General features: G+C 37.3%; 1 protein-coding gene across 2 annotated transcripts in view; it reads right to left on the bottom strand.

Moving 5' to 3' along the window:
- The window catches only part of bicc1 (BicC family RNA binding protein 1), a 103785-nt gene that overhangs the window by 70771 nt on the left and 16452 nt on the right, over nucleotides 1-16562 (bottom strand). For both annotated transcript variants that reach the window (XM_079851682.1, XM_079851683.1), the window contains exon 2: nucleotides 12379-12425. In XM_079851682.1, the coding sequence (XP_079707808.1) occupies nucleotides 12379-12425 (47 nt within the window). The remainder of the gene's footprint in view (nucleotides 1-12378; nucleotides 12426-16562) is intronic.

The following is a 16562-nucleotide window of genomic DNA, read 5'->3' as shown; positions in this document are numbered from 1 at the left end:
AAAGTGGTAGTTGCGTTGTCAACGGAGGGACAGAAATCTCTCAGATTTCATCAAAAACATCTTCATTTGTGTTCCGAAGATGAATGAAGGTCTTGAGGGTTTGGAGCAACATGAGGGTGAGTAATTGATGACAGAATTTACATTTTTGGGTGAACTGTCCCTTTAAATATGGCTCAAATATGAATAAACAATGAACAGCAACCTACAACAAAATATTTGACCAAAACTGAACATTTCAGCAAAGACGTATACAGCAAATGTGACAAAACACTCCCCAATTTTTTTTTTTAATCAAAATTAAATTCATGATATGCCAAATAATTATTCAAATTAAAATTTGATGGGAAAACCCCCACAGAAAGATAATACGATCCATTATTGTGGCAGATAACATTGAAGTCTTTTGAAGTCAATATAGTTTCCATATAACTGATCAGCATATCACCTTCTAGCCTTCAGTCCACAGAAATCCAATATGCAAAGTGTTCCAACCAAACTCTATTAAATATTATGAGTAGAAATTTACATAAAACGAAGTCTGAAGATTTTTTAAATGTGTTGGAAACATAAAAAATTGGACCTCTGAGAAAAAGCTTGAAAATCATTTGTGTACTCCATGTGCCAGACTAAGACATGTTTTGGAGAGAGAGAAAAAGACTGCGTAATAAATTAAGCCATGTGATTATGTTTATGGTGCGAGCACAATCCTGCTGCGCTCCACCGTGAGAATGGACAAAATGATGCAAGACTGTGTTTGCCACCTGTTTCCTGCCCCAGTCCCGCTGTGCTGTGCCACAGGTGTTCGGCAAGGAATTGTGGGCCTTAGGACCAGACTCAAATTGGGACTTAGTTCACATAAACAGCTTTAAGTGTCATTATAAAATATGAGGGGCCTTCTATTGACTCAGCTGAGGCTCTGAAGTGTGTTTGGTTCATTGGGTCGGGGTGACATTGTTCCTGTTTTTTTATCAAAGTTTGGGTACGTAGGGAGCATGAACTTACACAAGTGTGAGTGACACGTGATACAAATTCAGCCCGGCATCGTAGATGCTCTGACAAGCCTTTTCCAGAGTCACATGGAAAGGGAGGAAATGCCTCAAACTGTTTCTACTGCAGAGGCCCCGGAACTGTGTAATATCACCCTGTTTTTCTTGATCTCCTCAAAAATTGCTATCTTTGAAGATTCCCTTCCATAAATAGAAAGGATTGGGGAGTTGAAAAACAAACCATGGTGCTCGATTCATGCTCAGTAAAAACAAAAGCCCGTCCACTGTTCAGGAAAAGAAACGGAATGATTTCCTTTCAGCTGTTTAATAGACCCTATGTAGCTCCGCCCCTTTTCAGTGCTTTTCAGCTTGTCTTCCGGGTTGTATTTCCACAGCATGAAGGTAAGATCTCACGGATTTATGAATCTTTCCGGTCTACTGACCTTTGTTATGACATCGCTTCAAACATTACAATGCTCATGATAACTTTTGTTAACTCTACAATAAGTAAATACATTTCAGCAGATAATTACTCTTTGACAGCAAAGCCATATAAATATACAGAGCTACCGCCAAAACCGAAGTTAAAATACAAGATTCTAAAGATGGCTGTGCACTTGTTTTTTCTACAATGGTGCATAAGGTCTATACATCAGTAAACAACACTTAACTTCACATTGGCCCTCTGAGCATCATGAAAAACAAACTAAACTCTACAGAGAGACAGTGACCAAAACAAGACTAGAACTAGAACACTCCCATCTTATCATAATCAACAGTTTCATTTGACTGTTTTGTAGTACAGCTTCAGTCTGAAAATATAAAAATTGGATTTCAGACTTTCTTTTCTTATTCAAACAAAATCCTGTCATCCAGCATCTCCTCCCTCTTTCATCTTCATCCTTTTCACCAAAAATGTGTTTTAGGTGGACAGATCAATACAGTACAAAGAACATAAAAAAATAACAATGTCTTTTCTGTTAACCAAATGCTATTGCTTCAAAGCAAATGAACAAGCGCGCCGTTATTTGTAGTGTAGTGACGTGTGTGTTCAAGTGAGCCAGATGTGAGCAGATTCTGTGCAATACGCTGTATTTAATATACCATGATGACTCACGAGAATTTGAACTAAATCTGTGCAGATTTGGCTTACACTAACTTCCCCAGCAAAGTGAGTAAACATAATAATAACACGCCAAATTGGCTAGTGATTCGACAGCGTTACCTGCCACAGTTCATTTGGTGGGTTGGCGGGTGTTAATTTCAAACTCTATGGATACTGTTTTCAAAACACATACTCGCCTGCAATAGTGAGTGGTCGCTTATTAACTGACAAGCCTTAAAGGAGCCGCCCCTTAATAGATCATTTCAGACAGAGGGTCAGAATGAAGGTTAAACGCGATTCACGTGTGGTGTTTACGTGATTCAATACTAATCAAAATATTTATAAATTCTGAGTAAAGTTTTTCGCTTCAGCCAAAAGATTGAAAAAGAGGTTCTTGAACCACTGAATCTCAAACCAATGCTGTTTTGCACATCAGCCAAATTTCTGCAGAGATGCTCCTCTGAGATTCTAAACCGCTTGGACACCTAGAAAAATGATCAAACGGAAACCTACGCTGTTAATTGCGAACAATCAAATTTGTCATTTAGAAACTTGGACAGAATAAGGCCGTTATTTTCATTGATGGTATCCATGATCAAAAAGCACATGGCTTAATGTCCAGTCATCTGTCACTTTGGTCAGAATGGCTAAGCAAGGCATTATTCATTAGCATAATAGAAACCAGCCCGTTTGGAACAAAATGACTGAACCTCTGACATATATTATGCAGTCAATATGTAATCACCTTGTTCCTGCATGAGCGAGTGATTTGTTCGCTCAAACATGCTTTTATAACCAATACTACAAATCCCAAAGGAAAATGAGCTCAGAGGATTTAGTATTCAGTGGCACAGAGTTCCATTTTTAACAAATCTTCTTTTAATACGCTCACGTTGATCTACACTCCATTTCAAAGTGACCTCGCTTAAGATCAAGGCAAGAAAGAAAGCTATTCTTCATAATGCAGAACATGTCACAATGGAAATGTTTACAGTGCAGTTTCCATGAGATGGATGGAGTCTCTAGAGGCCCAAAACACTATTAACTCATCAAAGATGTGCTTTTTGCTCCTTTGAAGGGATACAACTTCGTCCAACAAAGGAAATGTACTATCACATTCAAAACAGTTCTCTTTCGATTTGAGTTAACGAGACCTTATAAATAATATTCCGACCTCACACACACAGCATGGTCCTGGCTTGGGAAAATCCCTCGCCTTTTGTTTTGGAAAAAAATGTGTGGTAGAAAGGTCAAAAATAAATCTGGCCAACCAGAGCACTTCATTATTACGCTTAGCGGAAATCAGGCAGACAGACAGTGAGCAAGAGCGAGGCAAGTCATCTATCATGAGGCGTTGGGAAAGCCTGGCAATATTACAAACTCGTCGAGTAATTCCATATGATCCCTGTCGCAAACAGTTTCTCCTGTATCTGTGTGAGGCACAAACACCCGCTGAGGTCCAGAAGTCTGATCCTTCGCGCCAGCACACAGAGGCTTACCTCACAGCTTGTGTGTCACATCCAGCGAACGGGATTGAGGGTGGAGGGCTAGGAAACGGCCCAAATCAGTGTTTCCATGAGCACACTGTTTCAGCGTACTGTGCTAGATGTTGTTGTTCACCCTATGCATCGTTGAGGTTGGCATCTTGCACGACTGACGAATGGTGTTTGTGTTTCTATAATTCATGACATCTCGTCAAATAAAGAAGACATGTAGGAAAACTCAGACTCAAAGAGGAATCGGGCCAAATGTTTTGTTTTTTTTAGACAAAAACAAGGGATTCAGCGGCGAGAAGAATTCAAAAACAGGAAGGATCAGGTAAGGCTGAGAACATCACAGATGCAAATTTACAGAATAAGCAGCAAAATAGGTCAACCAAAAATGCTGTTATTGTTCACTCAGCCTTATTGACTTATTGATTTCTTCTGAGGAACACAAAAAGAGAAGTTTTGAAGAATGTTCACGTTGCTCTTTTTCATACAATAGTGACCAGGGGCTGTCAAGTGGCAAAAAGACAAATAAAGACCATACAATCATTATGAAATAGTCCATATGTGGGGATGACATATTTTTGTAGGCCAAAACCCAGGAACATGTTAGCATTTTAGCACTTCTGGTTCTATCAATGGGTTCCATTAATGGGAAGTCAATTTTTGCTTTTATTTGACTTGAAAAAGCCGGTTGCTAAAAAGTGGCTAAATGGTTTTACAGAGGTTGGCGGGGACGTTAAAACATCATTGTGATAAACTCATCTACTCACTAGTCTGCTTTTACAGCCTGATTGTGTTAATAAGCATGCTCTTGCAAACTATTATCATTCAACTTTCAGAGAAAAATGCATTAAAATTAAATTATCAAATGTTTAATTATAATATTCATATCAGTAAGTCTCAAGCAATATGTGAGTAAATAAGTTAATTGATTTGTAGTATACTTAGTATGAAATAAATGAATTTTAAATACATTTTGAAATCGATTTTTTTGAAAATCCAATAGGGTTTTTGTCGAGGAAACCAGGGTGATGCTAACTTCTGGGCAAGGACTTGCAAAATAGACAGAACTTTAAGTTGTAATTCATTGAAAATTATGCTCATTAGCATGGTTCCAATTCACTTGTATTGCATTGAAAAGAACAGCTTAGACATTCTGCAAAATAACTTCTTTTGTATTCCACTGAAGAAAGAAAGTCGTATGAATATCACAATGAATGAATAATAACAGAAATTTCACTACTGGGAAAATGATTTCCTTTATTAATCATAAACAAAACAATAAAAGTACCTCAAAGGGAGCTCTGATTTCAGGCCTATTTAAAAGTCCAATATGAAAAAGATTAAATTATGGCACACAGTACAATGCAAGCCTTTGTACAGACACAAGTGCAATGTTTACTTTTTACGCCCGCCCTACTTGTTGAGGCTTATCGTAGTTGCTCCAGCCAGCATGCACCTGCTTTTCATTTCCCTCACAGAATTCCACATCAGCCTGTTGACAAATAACTTTACAACAGTTTACAATTCATCCTCATTCTATAAACAACTAGGAGGGTTTGAAGGGGCAAGGAATTTATAAAATGAGTTAACGATGATGGTGATCCACACCAGAAAAAAAAAAATGCACCATGCCAAGACCAGCCGAACGATTAGCAATTAATTTCATTATCTAAATTTGTGTAACTACACTAAAACATAGAGGTTTAAATTTTCTGAGTGATGCACGCCTGTGTCGCCACAATGCTAGGGTGTTGTGGATGGTGTCAGAGCGTCGCTATGGGGTTGCTAAGGTCTTCTGATTGTTCGTTAGTGAATTGCTATGTCATTAGCTGCTTTTCCACTGTCGGGCCAGTGCGAGCCAGGGCTAAAAATGGCATCGGAACTCAAACACCGAGCCCAAAATCAAGTTGATTGATTGATCGCTACCCCAAAACGCGCCCTTAACACGCCTCCATAGAACGACGTCACACAAACTCACCATTTCACCAGCTGACTGAAAACTAGCTAGATCGCAAAATGAGCATGAAAGAAGCGAACGTTTGGTCTTTTACTTAGAGACTTAAGATTCCAGCATCGATATTTGACCAGTGTTTTACAATAAAAAATTTACAGTGACAGTAATTTATTAATTTGTGTCTGAAGTGCACATCAATCATGCAGAATCAAACTGGTATTTACCATTTCACATAATAAGAGAACCTATTAGGTTGCACCTGCTTCCATTTATTTGCGATCACAAGAATGCAAGAAACAACTCCATTAAAGGGACAGTAAGTGGGATTTTCTCCCATCTAGTGGTGAAATTGTATTTTGCAATCAAATGAATAGTGCTCTCTAGCGCCTCGCATTTTCAAATGTGTGTTGCATCTACGGTAGCCATTATGTACCAAAAAGCTATGACAGGATGTCCTCTAATAGCACTTCATCGAGTTTTCCTTCGGGTGAACTGGTTTGTTATTTCAAACAAACTACAACTTGACACAACGAACAAACGAATGTTACAGTTTTGAACAAACAAAACTTACAACCTTGTTTATAGGGCCTTCTCTACTTTACTCAATAGTAGAGATACTACTTTGATACTATACCTTGAAATGTGCTGGGGGTTTTTTTATTTAATTTTTGATGTGCACAAATATATGACAGGTACCATAAGATTTTCTTCTTGCTGTTCCTTTTTTTTTCTTCGTTCATGCATGTTACGAATGCATGAATGAATGAAACATTTATGTATGACTTGAGCAATAAATAAATAAATAAATAAATAAATGTATCAATTTTCAATACCACAGGGAAGAACTTATAGGCCTACTGTCATATAGATATTTTTATCTATTATTTTCTTCTTCTTTTTTTTGGCCATCCATTTAAAATCTAGGAAATCATTACTTTCTTCTGAAGAGATCACTTTACATAATGACATATTCAATTAAGGCTTTTTATTCATATATAAACATTGCTCAATTACCATTGCAAATCTCACCTAAATGTTTGCTCACTCAGTGTATGGGATAATTATTGGGATAATAATTGGGATAATGTGATAATTATTGGGATAATTTTGTTATAATTGCACAAGATAGCTTGTTTTTACTATATTTTATGTAGCCTAATAATTTCACAGTAAATCTCCAAATTAATGTAGAAACATCATAAAGACAGTATATTTCAAATAATTGTTTAATGGCATATTTTTATGAATGAAGTGTTATTTGATTCTGATGTCACTGCTGCACTGTCACATGTGGATCCCACACGCGTCCCATTTTCTCACAACTCTTAACGTTCATTTAAGACTTTATTTAACTAATTTAAGACTGCTCTGATGAGGATACTCAAAGCGAAAGAGAAGTCGAGTCTGGCGCGCGTCGTGTCAGCATCACAGGACAGCGCATTCTCTTTTGTATTTTCTCGCTTGCATGGTTAGAAGCATTTGCATGAAGAAGAACGTGATTATATAATGTAACGCTAGCCAAAGGATGACAGAAAAAAATGCTGCTTAAATTGCGTTAAATATTTTTAACGTGTTAAACTGAAAAACATTAATCGCACGCGTTGCGTTGACACCAGCACGGACATAACCGATGTGTTTATGTGAATACGCAGCAAGACGGACGTTGTGACAATGTTTTCGTGTGTATTTGACTGTAAGCGCATCAATGAAAAATAGGCAGCTTTATGTGGACGCACTGGGAATAAGGCACGGGAATAAAATCACACGCAAACGCAACCTCCGCAATTCAACGACGAAAACTTATGATTTGCATTTTTATTATAAATTTGTGCGCATTATTTGTTGTTATTAGAGACTTCCGACGATTCGAGATTGATGGTAAAAATTGTTTTTTTACACAGCACCCCTGCTCTCGCCAGAAGCACCCCAGGGTGCCGCGTCACCCCGCTGGGAAACGCTGGTCTATATAGGCTAATAAAAAAATAAAAAAAAAAGCCTGTAATTAAGACCTTAACATTGACTTACCTGTCGAGAAGAAAGCAGGCAACTTCAGCGTCTCTTTTGAAAGCTTTCTCCTGCATTAGCTATCCCGACATTATAATAACCCTTGTTTTTGTAATCTCCGATCACGTTTCCTTTTACGGTCTTATTGTGGACTTTTTCGACGAAGAGGACTCGTTATCCTGTGACTTAACTGTGCAGTGCAGCCTTTTAAACTTGCCGGGGCAGTGACAAAAGCGCCTCTCACTGCTCTGCTCCGTTTCTGCTGGTTTCAGTCACGTGACGCGGGCTCTGAACGAAAACGCGTTGTGGAAACGCATTGGCCTAGTACTTTTTGTCCCTCTCTCTATTATAGTTTTTCAAGATGGCGGAACTACATGGAAGCCTCCGTGGACTTACCCGTCCTATGTATATAAAGATAATAAATTCTTCGTTTACGAGGATAAGTCAGATCATTGGCAGAGGTATTTGTACACCATTGAGGACATATTTATGAATAAAAATATTGCTTTTAGATAATAAAATACCTAAAAAGTTACTTATTGTCCCTTTAAGGTTTAAAGGTTGTCTAAGCGATCCCGGGAGACGTTTCTTCTTGTTGACATTCGAATTATTGTCAAACAAAACGGAGGCTAGCTAGACCCTCCCTCCTCCTCATCCGCGCACTAACCCCCGAACCCCACCCCCACATCATTCTTGTCGGTTATTGGCTGGAACAGTTTGTTATGTTTCGTGCTGCGGGTCGCTCTGTTTGTTGCTCAGTTTGTTTTTGTTGCAGTTTGTGGAGCCTGTGGTGTCTACAGAGACCGCGTTTTTTTACAGTGTGTTCAGGGGACATGCAGCTAGCGGATAGTGAGGAGATGTTTGCGGTATGTGACAAAAAATGTTTTGGCCTAAAAAACGCATGACATGACTTAGAGCACCTTTAAGTCCAAAGGCTTAAATACATTACGTACATTTGTATTAACTTTTATTAAACTAAATTTAACGGTTAGATCAGGTAGAAAGGTTGTATTTTTTGTTTGTTTTTTTAATAGTTGGGCCTAATAGTGATGCTTGCATTGACAAACACCTCTAATAAATGAAATAATAGAAACTCTCCTTCAGTACAGAAAAAAGCATACTGCAATAAATAATTATTTTGTTGGCAACAAGTGCAATTTTGTTAACAGTATGAATAGCTAAGCAAATATTCTAAAATATAAACATATATATATTGCTGCATTCTTTCAGAGAGATGAGGCAAGGTTTCCTGAGGTTTTGCCGTTACCTGATCAGAGCTCTCAGCGTGATAGAAATGTCTAAGGAAAAATGGCTGAATCCCATCATTGTGCAGAATCACGGAACACCCGAAGGATCCAACAAGAAAACGCAGCCGCCATGATGGACAGGAACGCAATGTTGTTATTGAAAACACGTGTAATTTTAACAGACTGGTATCACTCTACCAAAGACATGCTCTTGGGGCGTGGGGCGCTGAGTCGGCAGAAATATTTCTTTCACAGTCAAAAGACAGATTATATGCTTTCTTTTTTCTAAATACCATTTCTAAAAAACACTCTTTATAAACGGATTTGTTGTTGCTTTCAACCTATGTGAGATAATTCCTGAGGTAATTTTTCATGAATTAATCTATGTCTCTGGGTACAGGCTGAATTTCACATTCTTACATAGTGTGTTTAGATAAAGTATTTGTTTTCAGAGCAAGTTTGACGTGAGCAGAAAAATACCACTCTTATCTTTTTTACAAGGCTCCTTAGGAGACACACTGTGTTATTTCTCAGAAGAAATATCATATGCTTAATTTTTAACATCCACTAATTCAGATGACAAATAGGGCCCGTCACAAAGTCTACACTTTGCCTCATGGACTGTTAAGCAGTCGTCCAGAATGCAGGCTTTGCAGAAGGAGCATAGTGTGAGCATGCTTATGAATCCTAAAATAAAAAACTGGTTCCCTTGACAAAAAACCCAATAGGATTTTACCATTGATTTTTGGATTATTGCAGAAAATAAGCTCTATAACCAGCAAAAGATGCATGTTCATCATGATAATCTTCACAAATGCACACAACTTTTATGAATTTTGAAACCAAATACAATTACAAGAAGTATTTTTAAAAATCGGTTCCCTAAAAAAACAAACAAACAAAAAACAATAGGATTTTTACATTGGATCTTGGATTATTGCAAAAAATAAGCTCTGTAACCAACAAAAGTTTATGATTCTTTCATGTTCATTATGATAATCTTCACAAATACGCACAACTTTTATGAATTTTTGAAGCCAAATACAATCACCACAATTAAAAAGTTCAATTGAATTGAAATTGAATGGACGTCTGAAACCTAAAATAAAAAATTGGTTCCCTCAACAAAAACCCACTGAGATTTTTCCATTTGGTTTTGCATTATTGCAGAAAATAAGTTCTGATAACCAACAAAAGTTTATGATTCTTACATTTTCATCATGATAAATCTTTACAAATGCACACAACTTTAAAGCCAAATACAATCGCAAGAAGTAAAAAGCTAAACGTAGGCTATAAACAAACTACACCAAGGCTCATGAATTCAACGTCACCACTATTAAGCCTGCAAACAACTTTTAAATATACATTTAAAAAGCATTTTCCCTGAAAGTTGGAATAGTTTGCCCAAGCGTGATTATAAATGCATTGAGGCTGTGAAAACGGACTAGCGAGTTGATAGGTTTTCCTGTTTGGCATGATGACGGCCATGGACTTCACGGACGCACGCGAGCAAAAGTCCGTGAGACCGCAAATCCCCATTTAGGCTGCCATTTGGGACATGGCCATTGCTAAAACACTGTTCGCGATATGGAAGGTTGTGTTTATTTGAAAAGCAGGAATTGGCTTTTCTGAAGCTTTGCATCAGCTGTGACAACCCAAATTTGTGGCAGCCCGAGGCTTACGGTTCAGCCAGCCGTATCTTCCAGAACGGGCTCACCGAGACTTTCCAAGCTCTCTTAACTGGGTCTGATTATTTTCACACACCTTTCAGGTTAGCACAAATGAAACTTTGACATGTGCCGGATTTCTTACCAATATCGACTTGCTTGCGCGAGTGTTTATTTTGAAGGCCAGCATGCTCTGATTCAGGTGCTGAGTCTCATTCCTCTGTCTGGTTTCTCCTGTATTTATTCACAGCCTGCCAATTAAACCGGCAAGTGTTCGCCCTAAAGGCCATTCTACCCCACTGAATCCAAATACGCAAAGTGTGCTTGTTTTGGCGTGGCCATAAATGGACGGGAGACCTGTTTTGAGTATCCTTCAGCGAAAGGTGTTGTGTCACGAGTCACCGACTAAGTTCTGGTAGTAAAGGTGATTTATCACACACTTCACACTTTTGCATGGACTTCCTATACACTTTTGCAGAGGTCAATTTGTTTAGCCATTTTAGGATCCATATTTTTTAACAGGCAGAGTTTAGCATTGCCGGCTAAAGTATCACATATATCACTTATGTTGTGTTGGATTAATAATATTATTCTAATATTTAATATGGTGATTATAAAGCATCAAGGTACACTACTGTTCAAAAGTTTGGGGTCAGTAAGCTTTTTTTATGTTTTTGAAAGAAGTCTCTTATAAGCTGCATTTAACTGATCAAAAATACAGTAAAAAACAGTAATATTATGAAATATGATTACATGTAAAGTAACATTTTTTTTTTATGTAATTTATTTCTGTGATGGAAAAGCTGAATTTTCAGCATCATTAGTCTTCAAGGTCACATGATCCTTCAGGAAATCATTCTAATATATATATATTTTATATATATTTTTCTACAAAAAAAGTTATTCTAATACTCAATATGGTGATAATTGAGCATCAAGGTACAATATAAAAAGGTATGGGTTTTTTTATGTTTTTGAAAAAAGTATCTTATGCTCACCAGAGCTGCATTTAGTTGATCAAAAATAGTAATATATTGTGAAATATTATTACAATGTAAAATAACTTTTCTATTTTAATATGTTTTATAATGTAATTTAATCCTGTGGTGGTAAAGCTGAATTTATAGCATCTTTCAGAAATCATTTTACTAATATTTTATTAATTTCTTATAGTTTTACTTAATATATTCCACAGGTTCTTAAATATTAAGTTGTAGCTCACCAAAACTGACCAGAGCATCTGGAAAACGAGACTTAATGCTTCATTAAGCATAGACATGTCACATATACTGCCATTGCCTGAAATCACCCAATTTAGACATTCATTAAATTCTTTCCTTTTGTCTTCGGAAGAACAGAACAGAAGAGAACTGAGGTTGAGTAAATGATGACAGAATATTTACATTTTTGGATGAGCTTTTCCTTTTAAAGATTGTTGTTAGGCACAACGTACAGTGGAGTGACTACATTCACAATACAACTCGTGTGTCTAACTGCTTTTCAACAAAAAAATATTGTTAATCACAAGACATTTTAATAGAAAACTAAATTAAATTAAGAACTTGTGTTTTCTAAATATGCTCATTTTCACTTTATTTTGCCCTGTAAAGTGCTGTCATCTCCTCTTAAGATTGGTTTGCTAAGCTGGAACAGGCACACAAAAAAAATCTAGTGAGCCTATTTATTGTTACTGGATATACACAACTGCACAATGTACATACAGCGATGTAGTACCCCATTTATTCTGTTACCGCAGTAGTAGTATTTTGAGGCTTGAGTACCGCAGAACTGTTGCACTGCAGTATCTTGCAGCACTGATTGCAGTTTGTCCTTCAGCAGAAATAATTACACATGCAACATGATTCTAACCTATTTTCTACCACTGCATGAGGCTGCCAAAGCAATGTGGTTTTCTTTACCTTTTGAAAGAAGTCCTCACCTCCGTTGACTCGCCCCTCCGTGGCAGCTGCGGAGAAGAATGGGACATTTCAGAAAAAGCGTAACATCAGGAATCACTTATGTTGGCGTATTAACAAAATCAGCAATTCATATCAACACATTCTTCCACATGGCCTTGGGTGGAAAAATGTCTGTGCAATTTAGGCAGGGCGGGGGTCATTTTCCTGTCCATTTGCAGCAAGTCACCTCTGTAGAAAAATCAATGCATTACTACTTTCTGCAGGATTGTAATAAACTTTGTGATGCATAATACTACATTTAGAAGGTTTAAATGAAGTGTATCTTTTAAATGTAGATGTAAAGCTTTGGGTTCTGTGTTCAAACCCCATCTAGGACTTCCTATTGCTTATCTTGTAGAGTCGTAGGCTATAGTCACGGATTAGATTGCCCAAACACACACACACCGATCAAAGTGCATGCACTGAGTAAGTTGTTTTGTATAAAAGCGTCCGCTGAATGTAGAAATGTAAGCGTAATCCACATGAGACAAGGAATCTGACATACTTGTTCAGTTTGAGAAGTTTGCCAAGAACATTTGATTTAAATTAAACAATAAAATACAGACTTGTTCATCAGCAAATTTGGATGTTGTTTAAAGACATTGAAACCACAAAATGCAGCAGTTGACAGACTTCTAGAACTTTTTCAGTTCATATTTCTCTGGATCAGGAACATGACCTACATTGTGAGATGCAGATCATGGTCTTGTTGGGCCAAGCTTTAAAATGTGCGTCTACTGTAATCCAGACAAATGCGACGTGTTTATTTATATCCAATGAATTACAGGGGAGTTTTTTCAGAGCCGATTGACTGAAAATTGCTCAAACCACAGGCACCGGCTGAATCAGCCCTGCTTTACCGCTAAGACATATCCAGAGGCAATGGAGGAAGCTCTGGAAGCTGAGAACAAACTGAACTCTACAGAGTTAACTACATTCAGAGAGAAAACAAAATTACTAATTTTTCTGTGATTGGCCAAGAAACAAAGCAAAACAGAATCTAATGGATTTATGAGACTGCGGAAAGGCCTCAGGAAACTATTCATAAACACCATAACCTTCTCAAAAATTATGAACAGACTTTGACCATTTTTATCCATGTTGCTCAAAACATTTGATGTGTGGCCACCATGTGCCAATAACAAGGGTGGTCTCAGCCTCACACTCCTGGCTGCCCACAGTTTGTTCTCTCAGCTTTTGACGCATATTGCACACAACACTGGAAAACACTTGTGGAAATCACAAGGTTCAATCAGATTGCTATATTGCTAGTTGGTTTTTATCACAAAATCATGTTTAAAACAGTGATACACCAACATTTTTGGCAGGAAAAAATTCTGTTTCAGACAAAGAAAAAATTGACCAGAGCAGAGACGTTTAATTAGTGCTTCTCAAATGAGGCATTTCTATTCCATGCACACAACATGGATAAGCTACAATATGTCAACAGATAAACATGTCAGCAATGTGGACGCATTTCACCTTGACCAAAAATGAATGTGTGAAATTTGTTTGGTTGAAATATCGAGAGGTACAAACATAGAACTCGACATACGACTGGTTTAATTTATCACCTGAGAACATGACACCCTGAACAACATAAAGAATTCAATTACCCAATAAAAGCGAAAAGCGAGCATGCATTTAAAATGCCCTCCCTTCCACCCAGTGTTTATACCAGTGTTGTCGCAAGTTTATATACCGGTGTGAAAATGTCCTCGCCGTGACATCCCTACAACAAAGGTTTAGCAATGCTGAGTGTACCGAAATCAAAATAAGCATTTAAACTTTACAACAGTCATTCATAAACATTGCTGAAACATTGCTAATAGGATGAACACCATTGGAAGACATTGTAAAATAGACAATAATTGCACACCTGTGACAACTTGGGGTGTAAATCGGATGGTTCACCATTATACGATATGATATCGATTCTCATAGCCAACGATACGATATTTGCCGATACCTCAAAAAATTCAGTGATACGATTACGATCCGATTCGATTTAGCATATTTTCAACAGATAACCAAACACATAATTTCAACATTACTATGCAAAAAATACTAAAAATACTGGATACTGTCATTACCATTTTATACAACCAATAAGCCACGCAAGGCAAATGCGTTACAGTGATTTTACCACAAAAAAACATGGTTTCAGGCACTTCTTGTGGATTATTGTATCTTGCCCACAGAAAGGTACATTTAACTTATTTTTCATTATAACTACACTTCGCTGTTCTTCACGCCAACTTCTGTATAATAGCTTCAAAGACAGATAGGCCTATCTTTTTGCAATTGACATTATTTTTACTTGGCACTTAGTGTCTTATTGCTTTGCGCAATGTGCCAACATAAGCCATAGCATTATGGAACACAAGAATAAATCAACAAAATGCTCAGCTCCACAGACAAATGTCAAGACTTTGTCCGTCAACACCATACAGTGAATAAAAACATATCTATGAATTGCTGGCACAGGTAAAACATTCACTCTTTTCCAAGATGGGCTGTGTTCAGGGAATGGATTCCCAAAGCAGATTAGTGACCCAAATGTCTTCTTTGTGACTATATTTCTTCCCTTTAGAGTAAAGTGCAAAGTTAAAGAATAAAGCACTGCCAACATCCTCTCATGCAAGGTTAGTGGTTAACCTCACTGTAAGTAAAGAAGGCCACCAGGTTATTGAGTCTGGATAGGCTACACCGGCATGAGAGGAGGCTTTTATAAATGGGTTTCTACATTAAAGAGAACATATTCAGCATAATATCTCACACCAACATGGGAAAGTTAAATAGCACTCATCTTGGTTGATTTCCTTAACTTATATCAGCCTATATTAGGGTGTATTACGATACCTGCCAATGCATCTAATACAGAGAAATTGTAGTAAGGACTCGGAATTGTGTGTGTGTGTGTGTGTGTGTGTGTGTGTGGGGGGGGGGGGGGGGGGGACTCAAGAGTCCAGAAAGTAAATTGGGGGGGACAGAGTTCCAGTTCAAAATATAGAGGATTTCCATCTTTCCATCTCCACATAATAGCCTCCAAACGCTATGCAAATTTCATAAATATGGTGGGATTTTCTGCATTTTAAATTTAAAAATATAAAATATGTTCCCAACTAGGGTCTCCCCAGTAAATCTTGGCCATTTTCACCACTGTATATAAATGACTTCAACACTTTTACTTATATAAATTACTTTAGCGCTTTAACTTATTGTCATATTGGTTTTGTATTCATGAGATGAATCTGAAATCGTAGAGACCCTACAACAATATTTTGATTCAGTGTATTTTTTTATATGCTCTGACATTAAAATTCTGGTCAATACGAAAAGCCAAAAAATATTTGTATGTTAAGGCTGATAACCAATAAATGGTTATATAATTTTAAATACTACAAGTAAAATTAGGAATCACAACATTATGAAAAATGTATATTCACTTTGAGATTTGCTAAAGATTACATTTGACAGAAATTTATTTATTTATTGTTTTTTACAAAAGTGTGAGCGATAGATAGCTAAATGTAACAATAGAGGAAATGCACTAAATGTAAACTAAATATATGATACCAGGCGATATGCTAAATAAAATAAAATCTCTAATATCAGCTGATATGAAATCCATGTTTAAAAACTTAGCAGTAAATGAGAGAGAGAGAGAGAATAGTTAGTGGTTGTTTACAAGATCCTCTTTGTTGTCTGAGCTTAAACATTGTACTTCAGAGTCATTAAGACACTTTGAATGACAGGATTCATAAATACATTGAAATAAATAAAACATATAGACACTTAAAGTGCCCCTATTATACTATATTAAAGTTTCCTAATGTTGTTTTTTGAGTCTCCTACAACAGAATTACATGCATCGAAGGTCAAAAAACGGTTTAATTTCCTCATAATATACATTTGCACATCACCACATTTTCAATGGCCCTGTCCCAAATGGCACCCTAAGCACTCGTGGTCTGCCTACGAGTCCGCACTTTCGTGACGTAATGCCGCTTTGACTGTCGGGAAGAAGTCTGCTGCGGAGTCCGCATCAGTGCAGGCTCTGCAAAAGTGCGCATCGAGGGCACATATCGACCGCAAAGGGGGCGCTCGCGAGCACCCTTCTGAGGCCTAAAATGACAAATGGG

Source organism: Squalius cephalus (genome assembly GCF_949319135.1).
Source record: "Squalius cephalus genome assembly, chromosome: 19".
Lineage (NCBI taxonomy): Eukaryota > Metazoa > Chordata > Actinopteri > Cypriniformes > Leuciscidae > Squalius > Squalius cephalus.
Note: the sequence above shows the minus strand (reverse complement) of the source record. Positions and strands in the feature narration are given on the sequence as shown.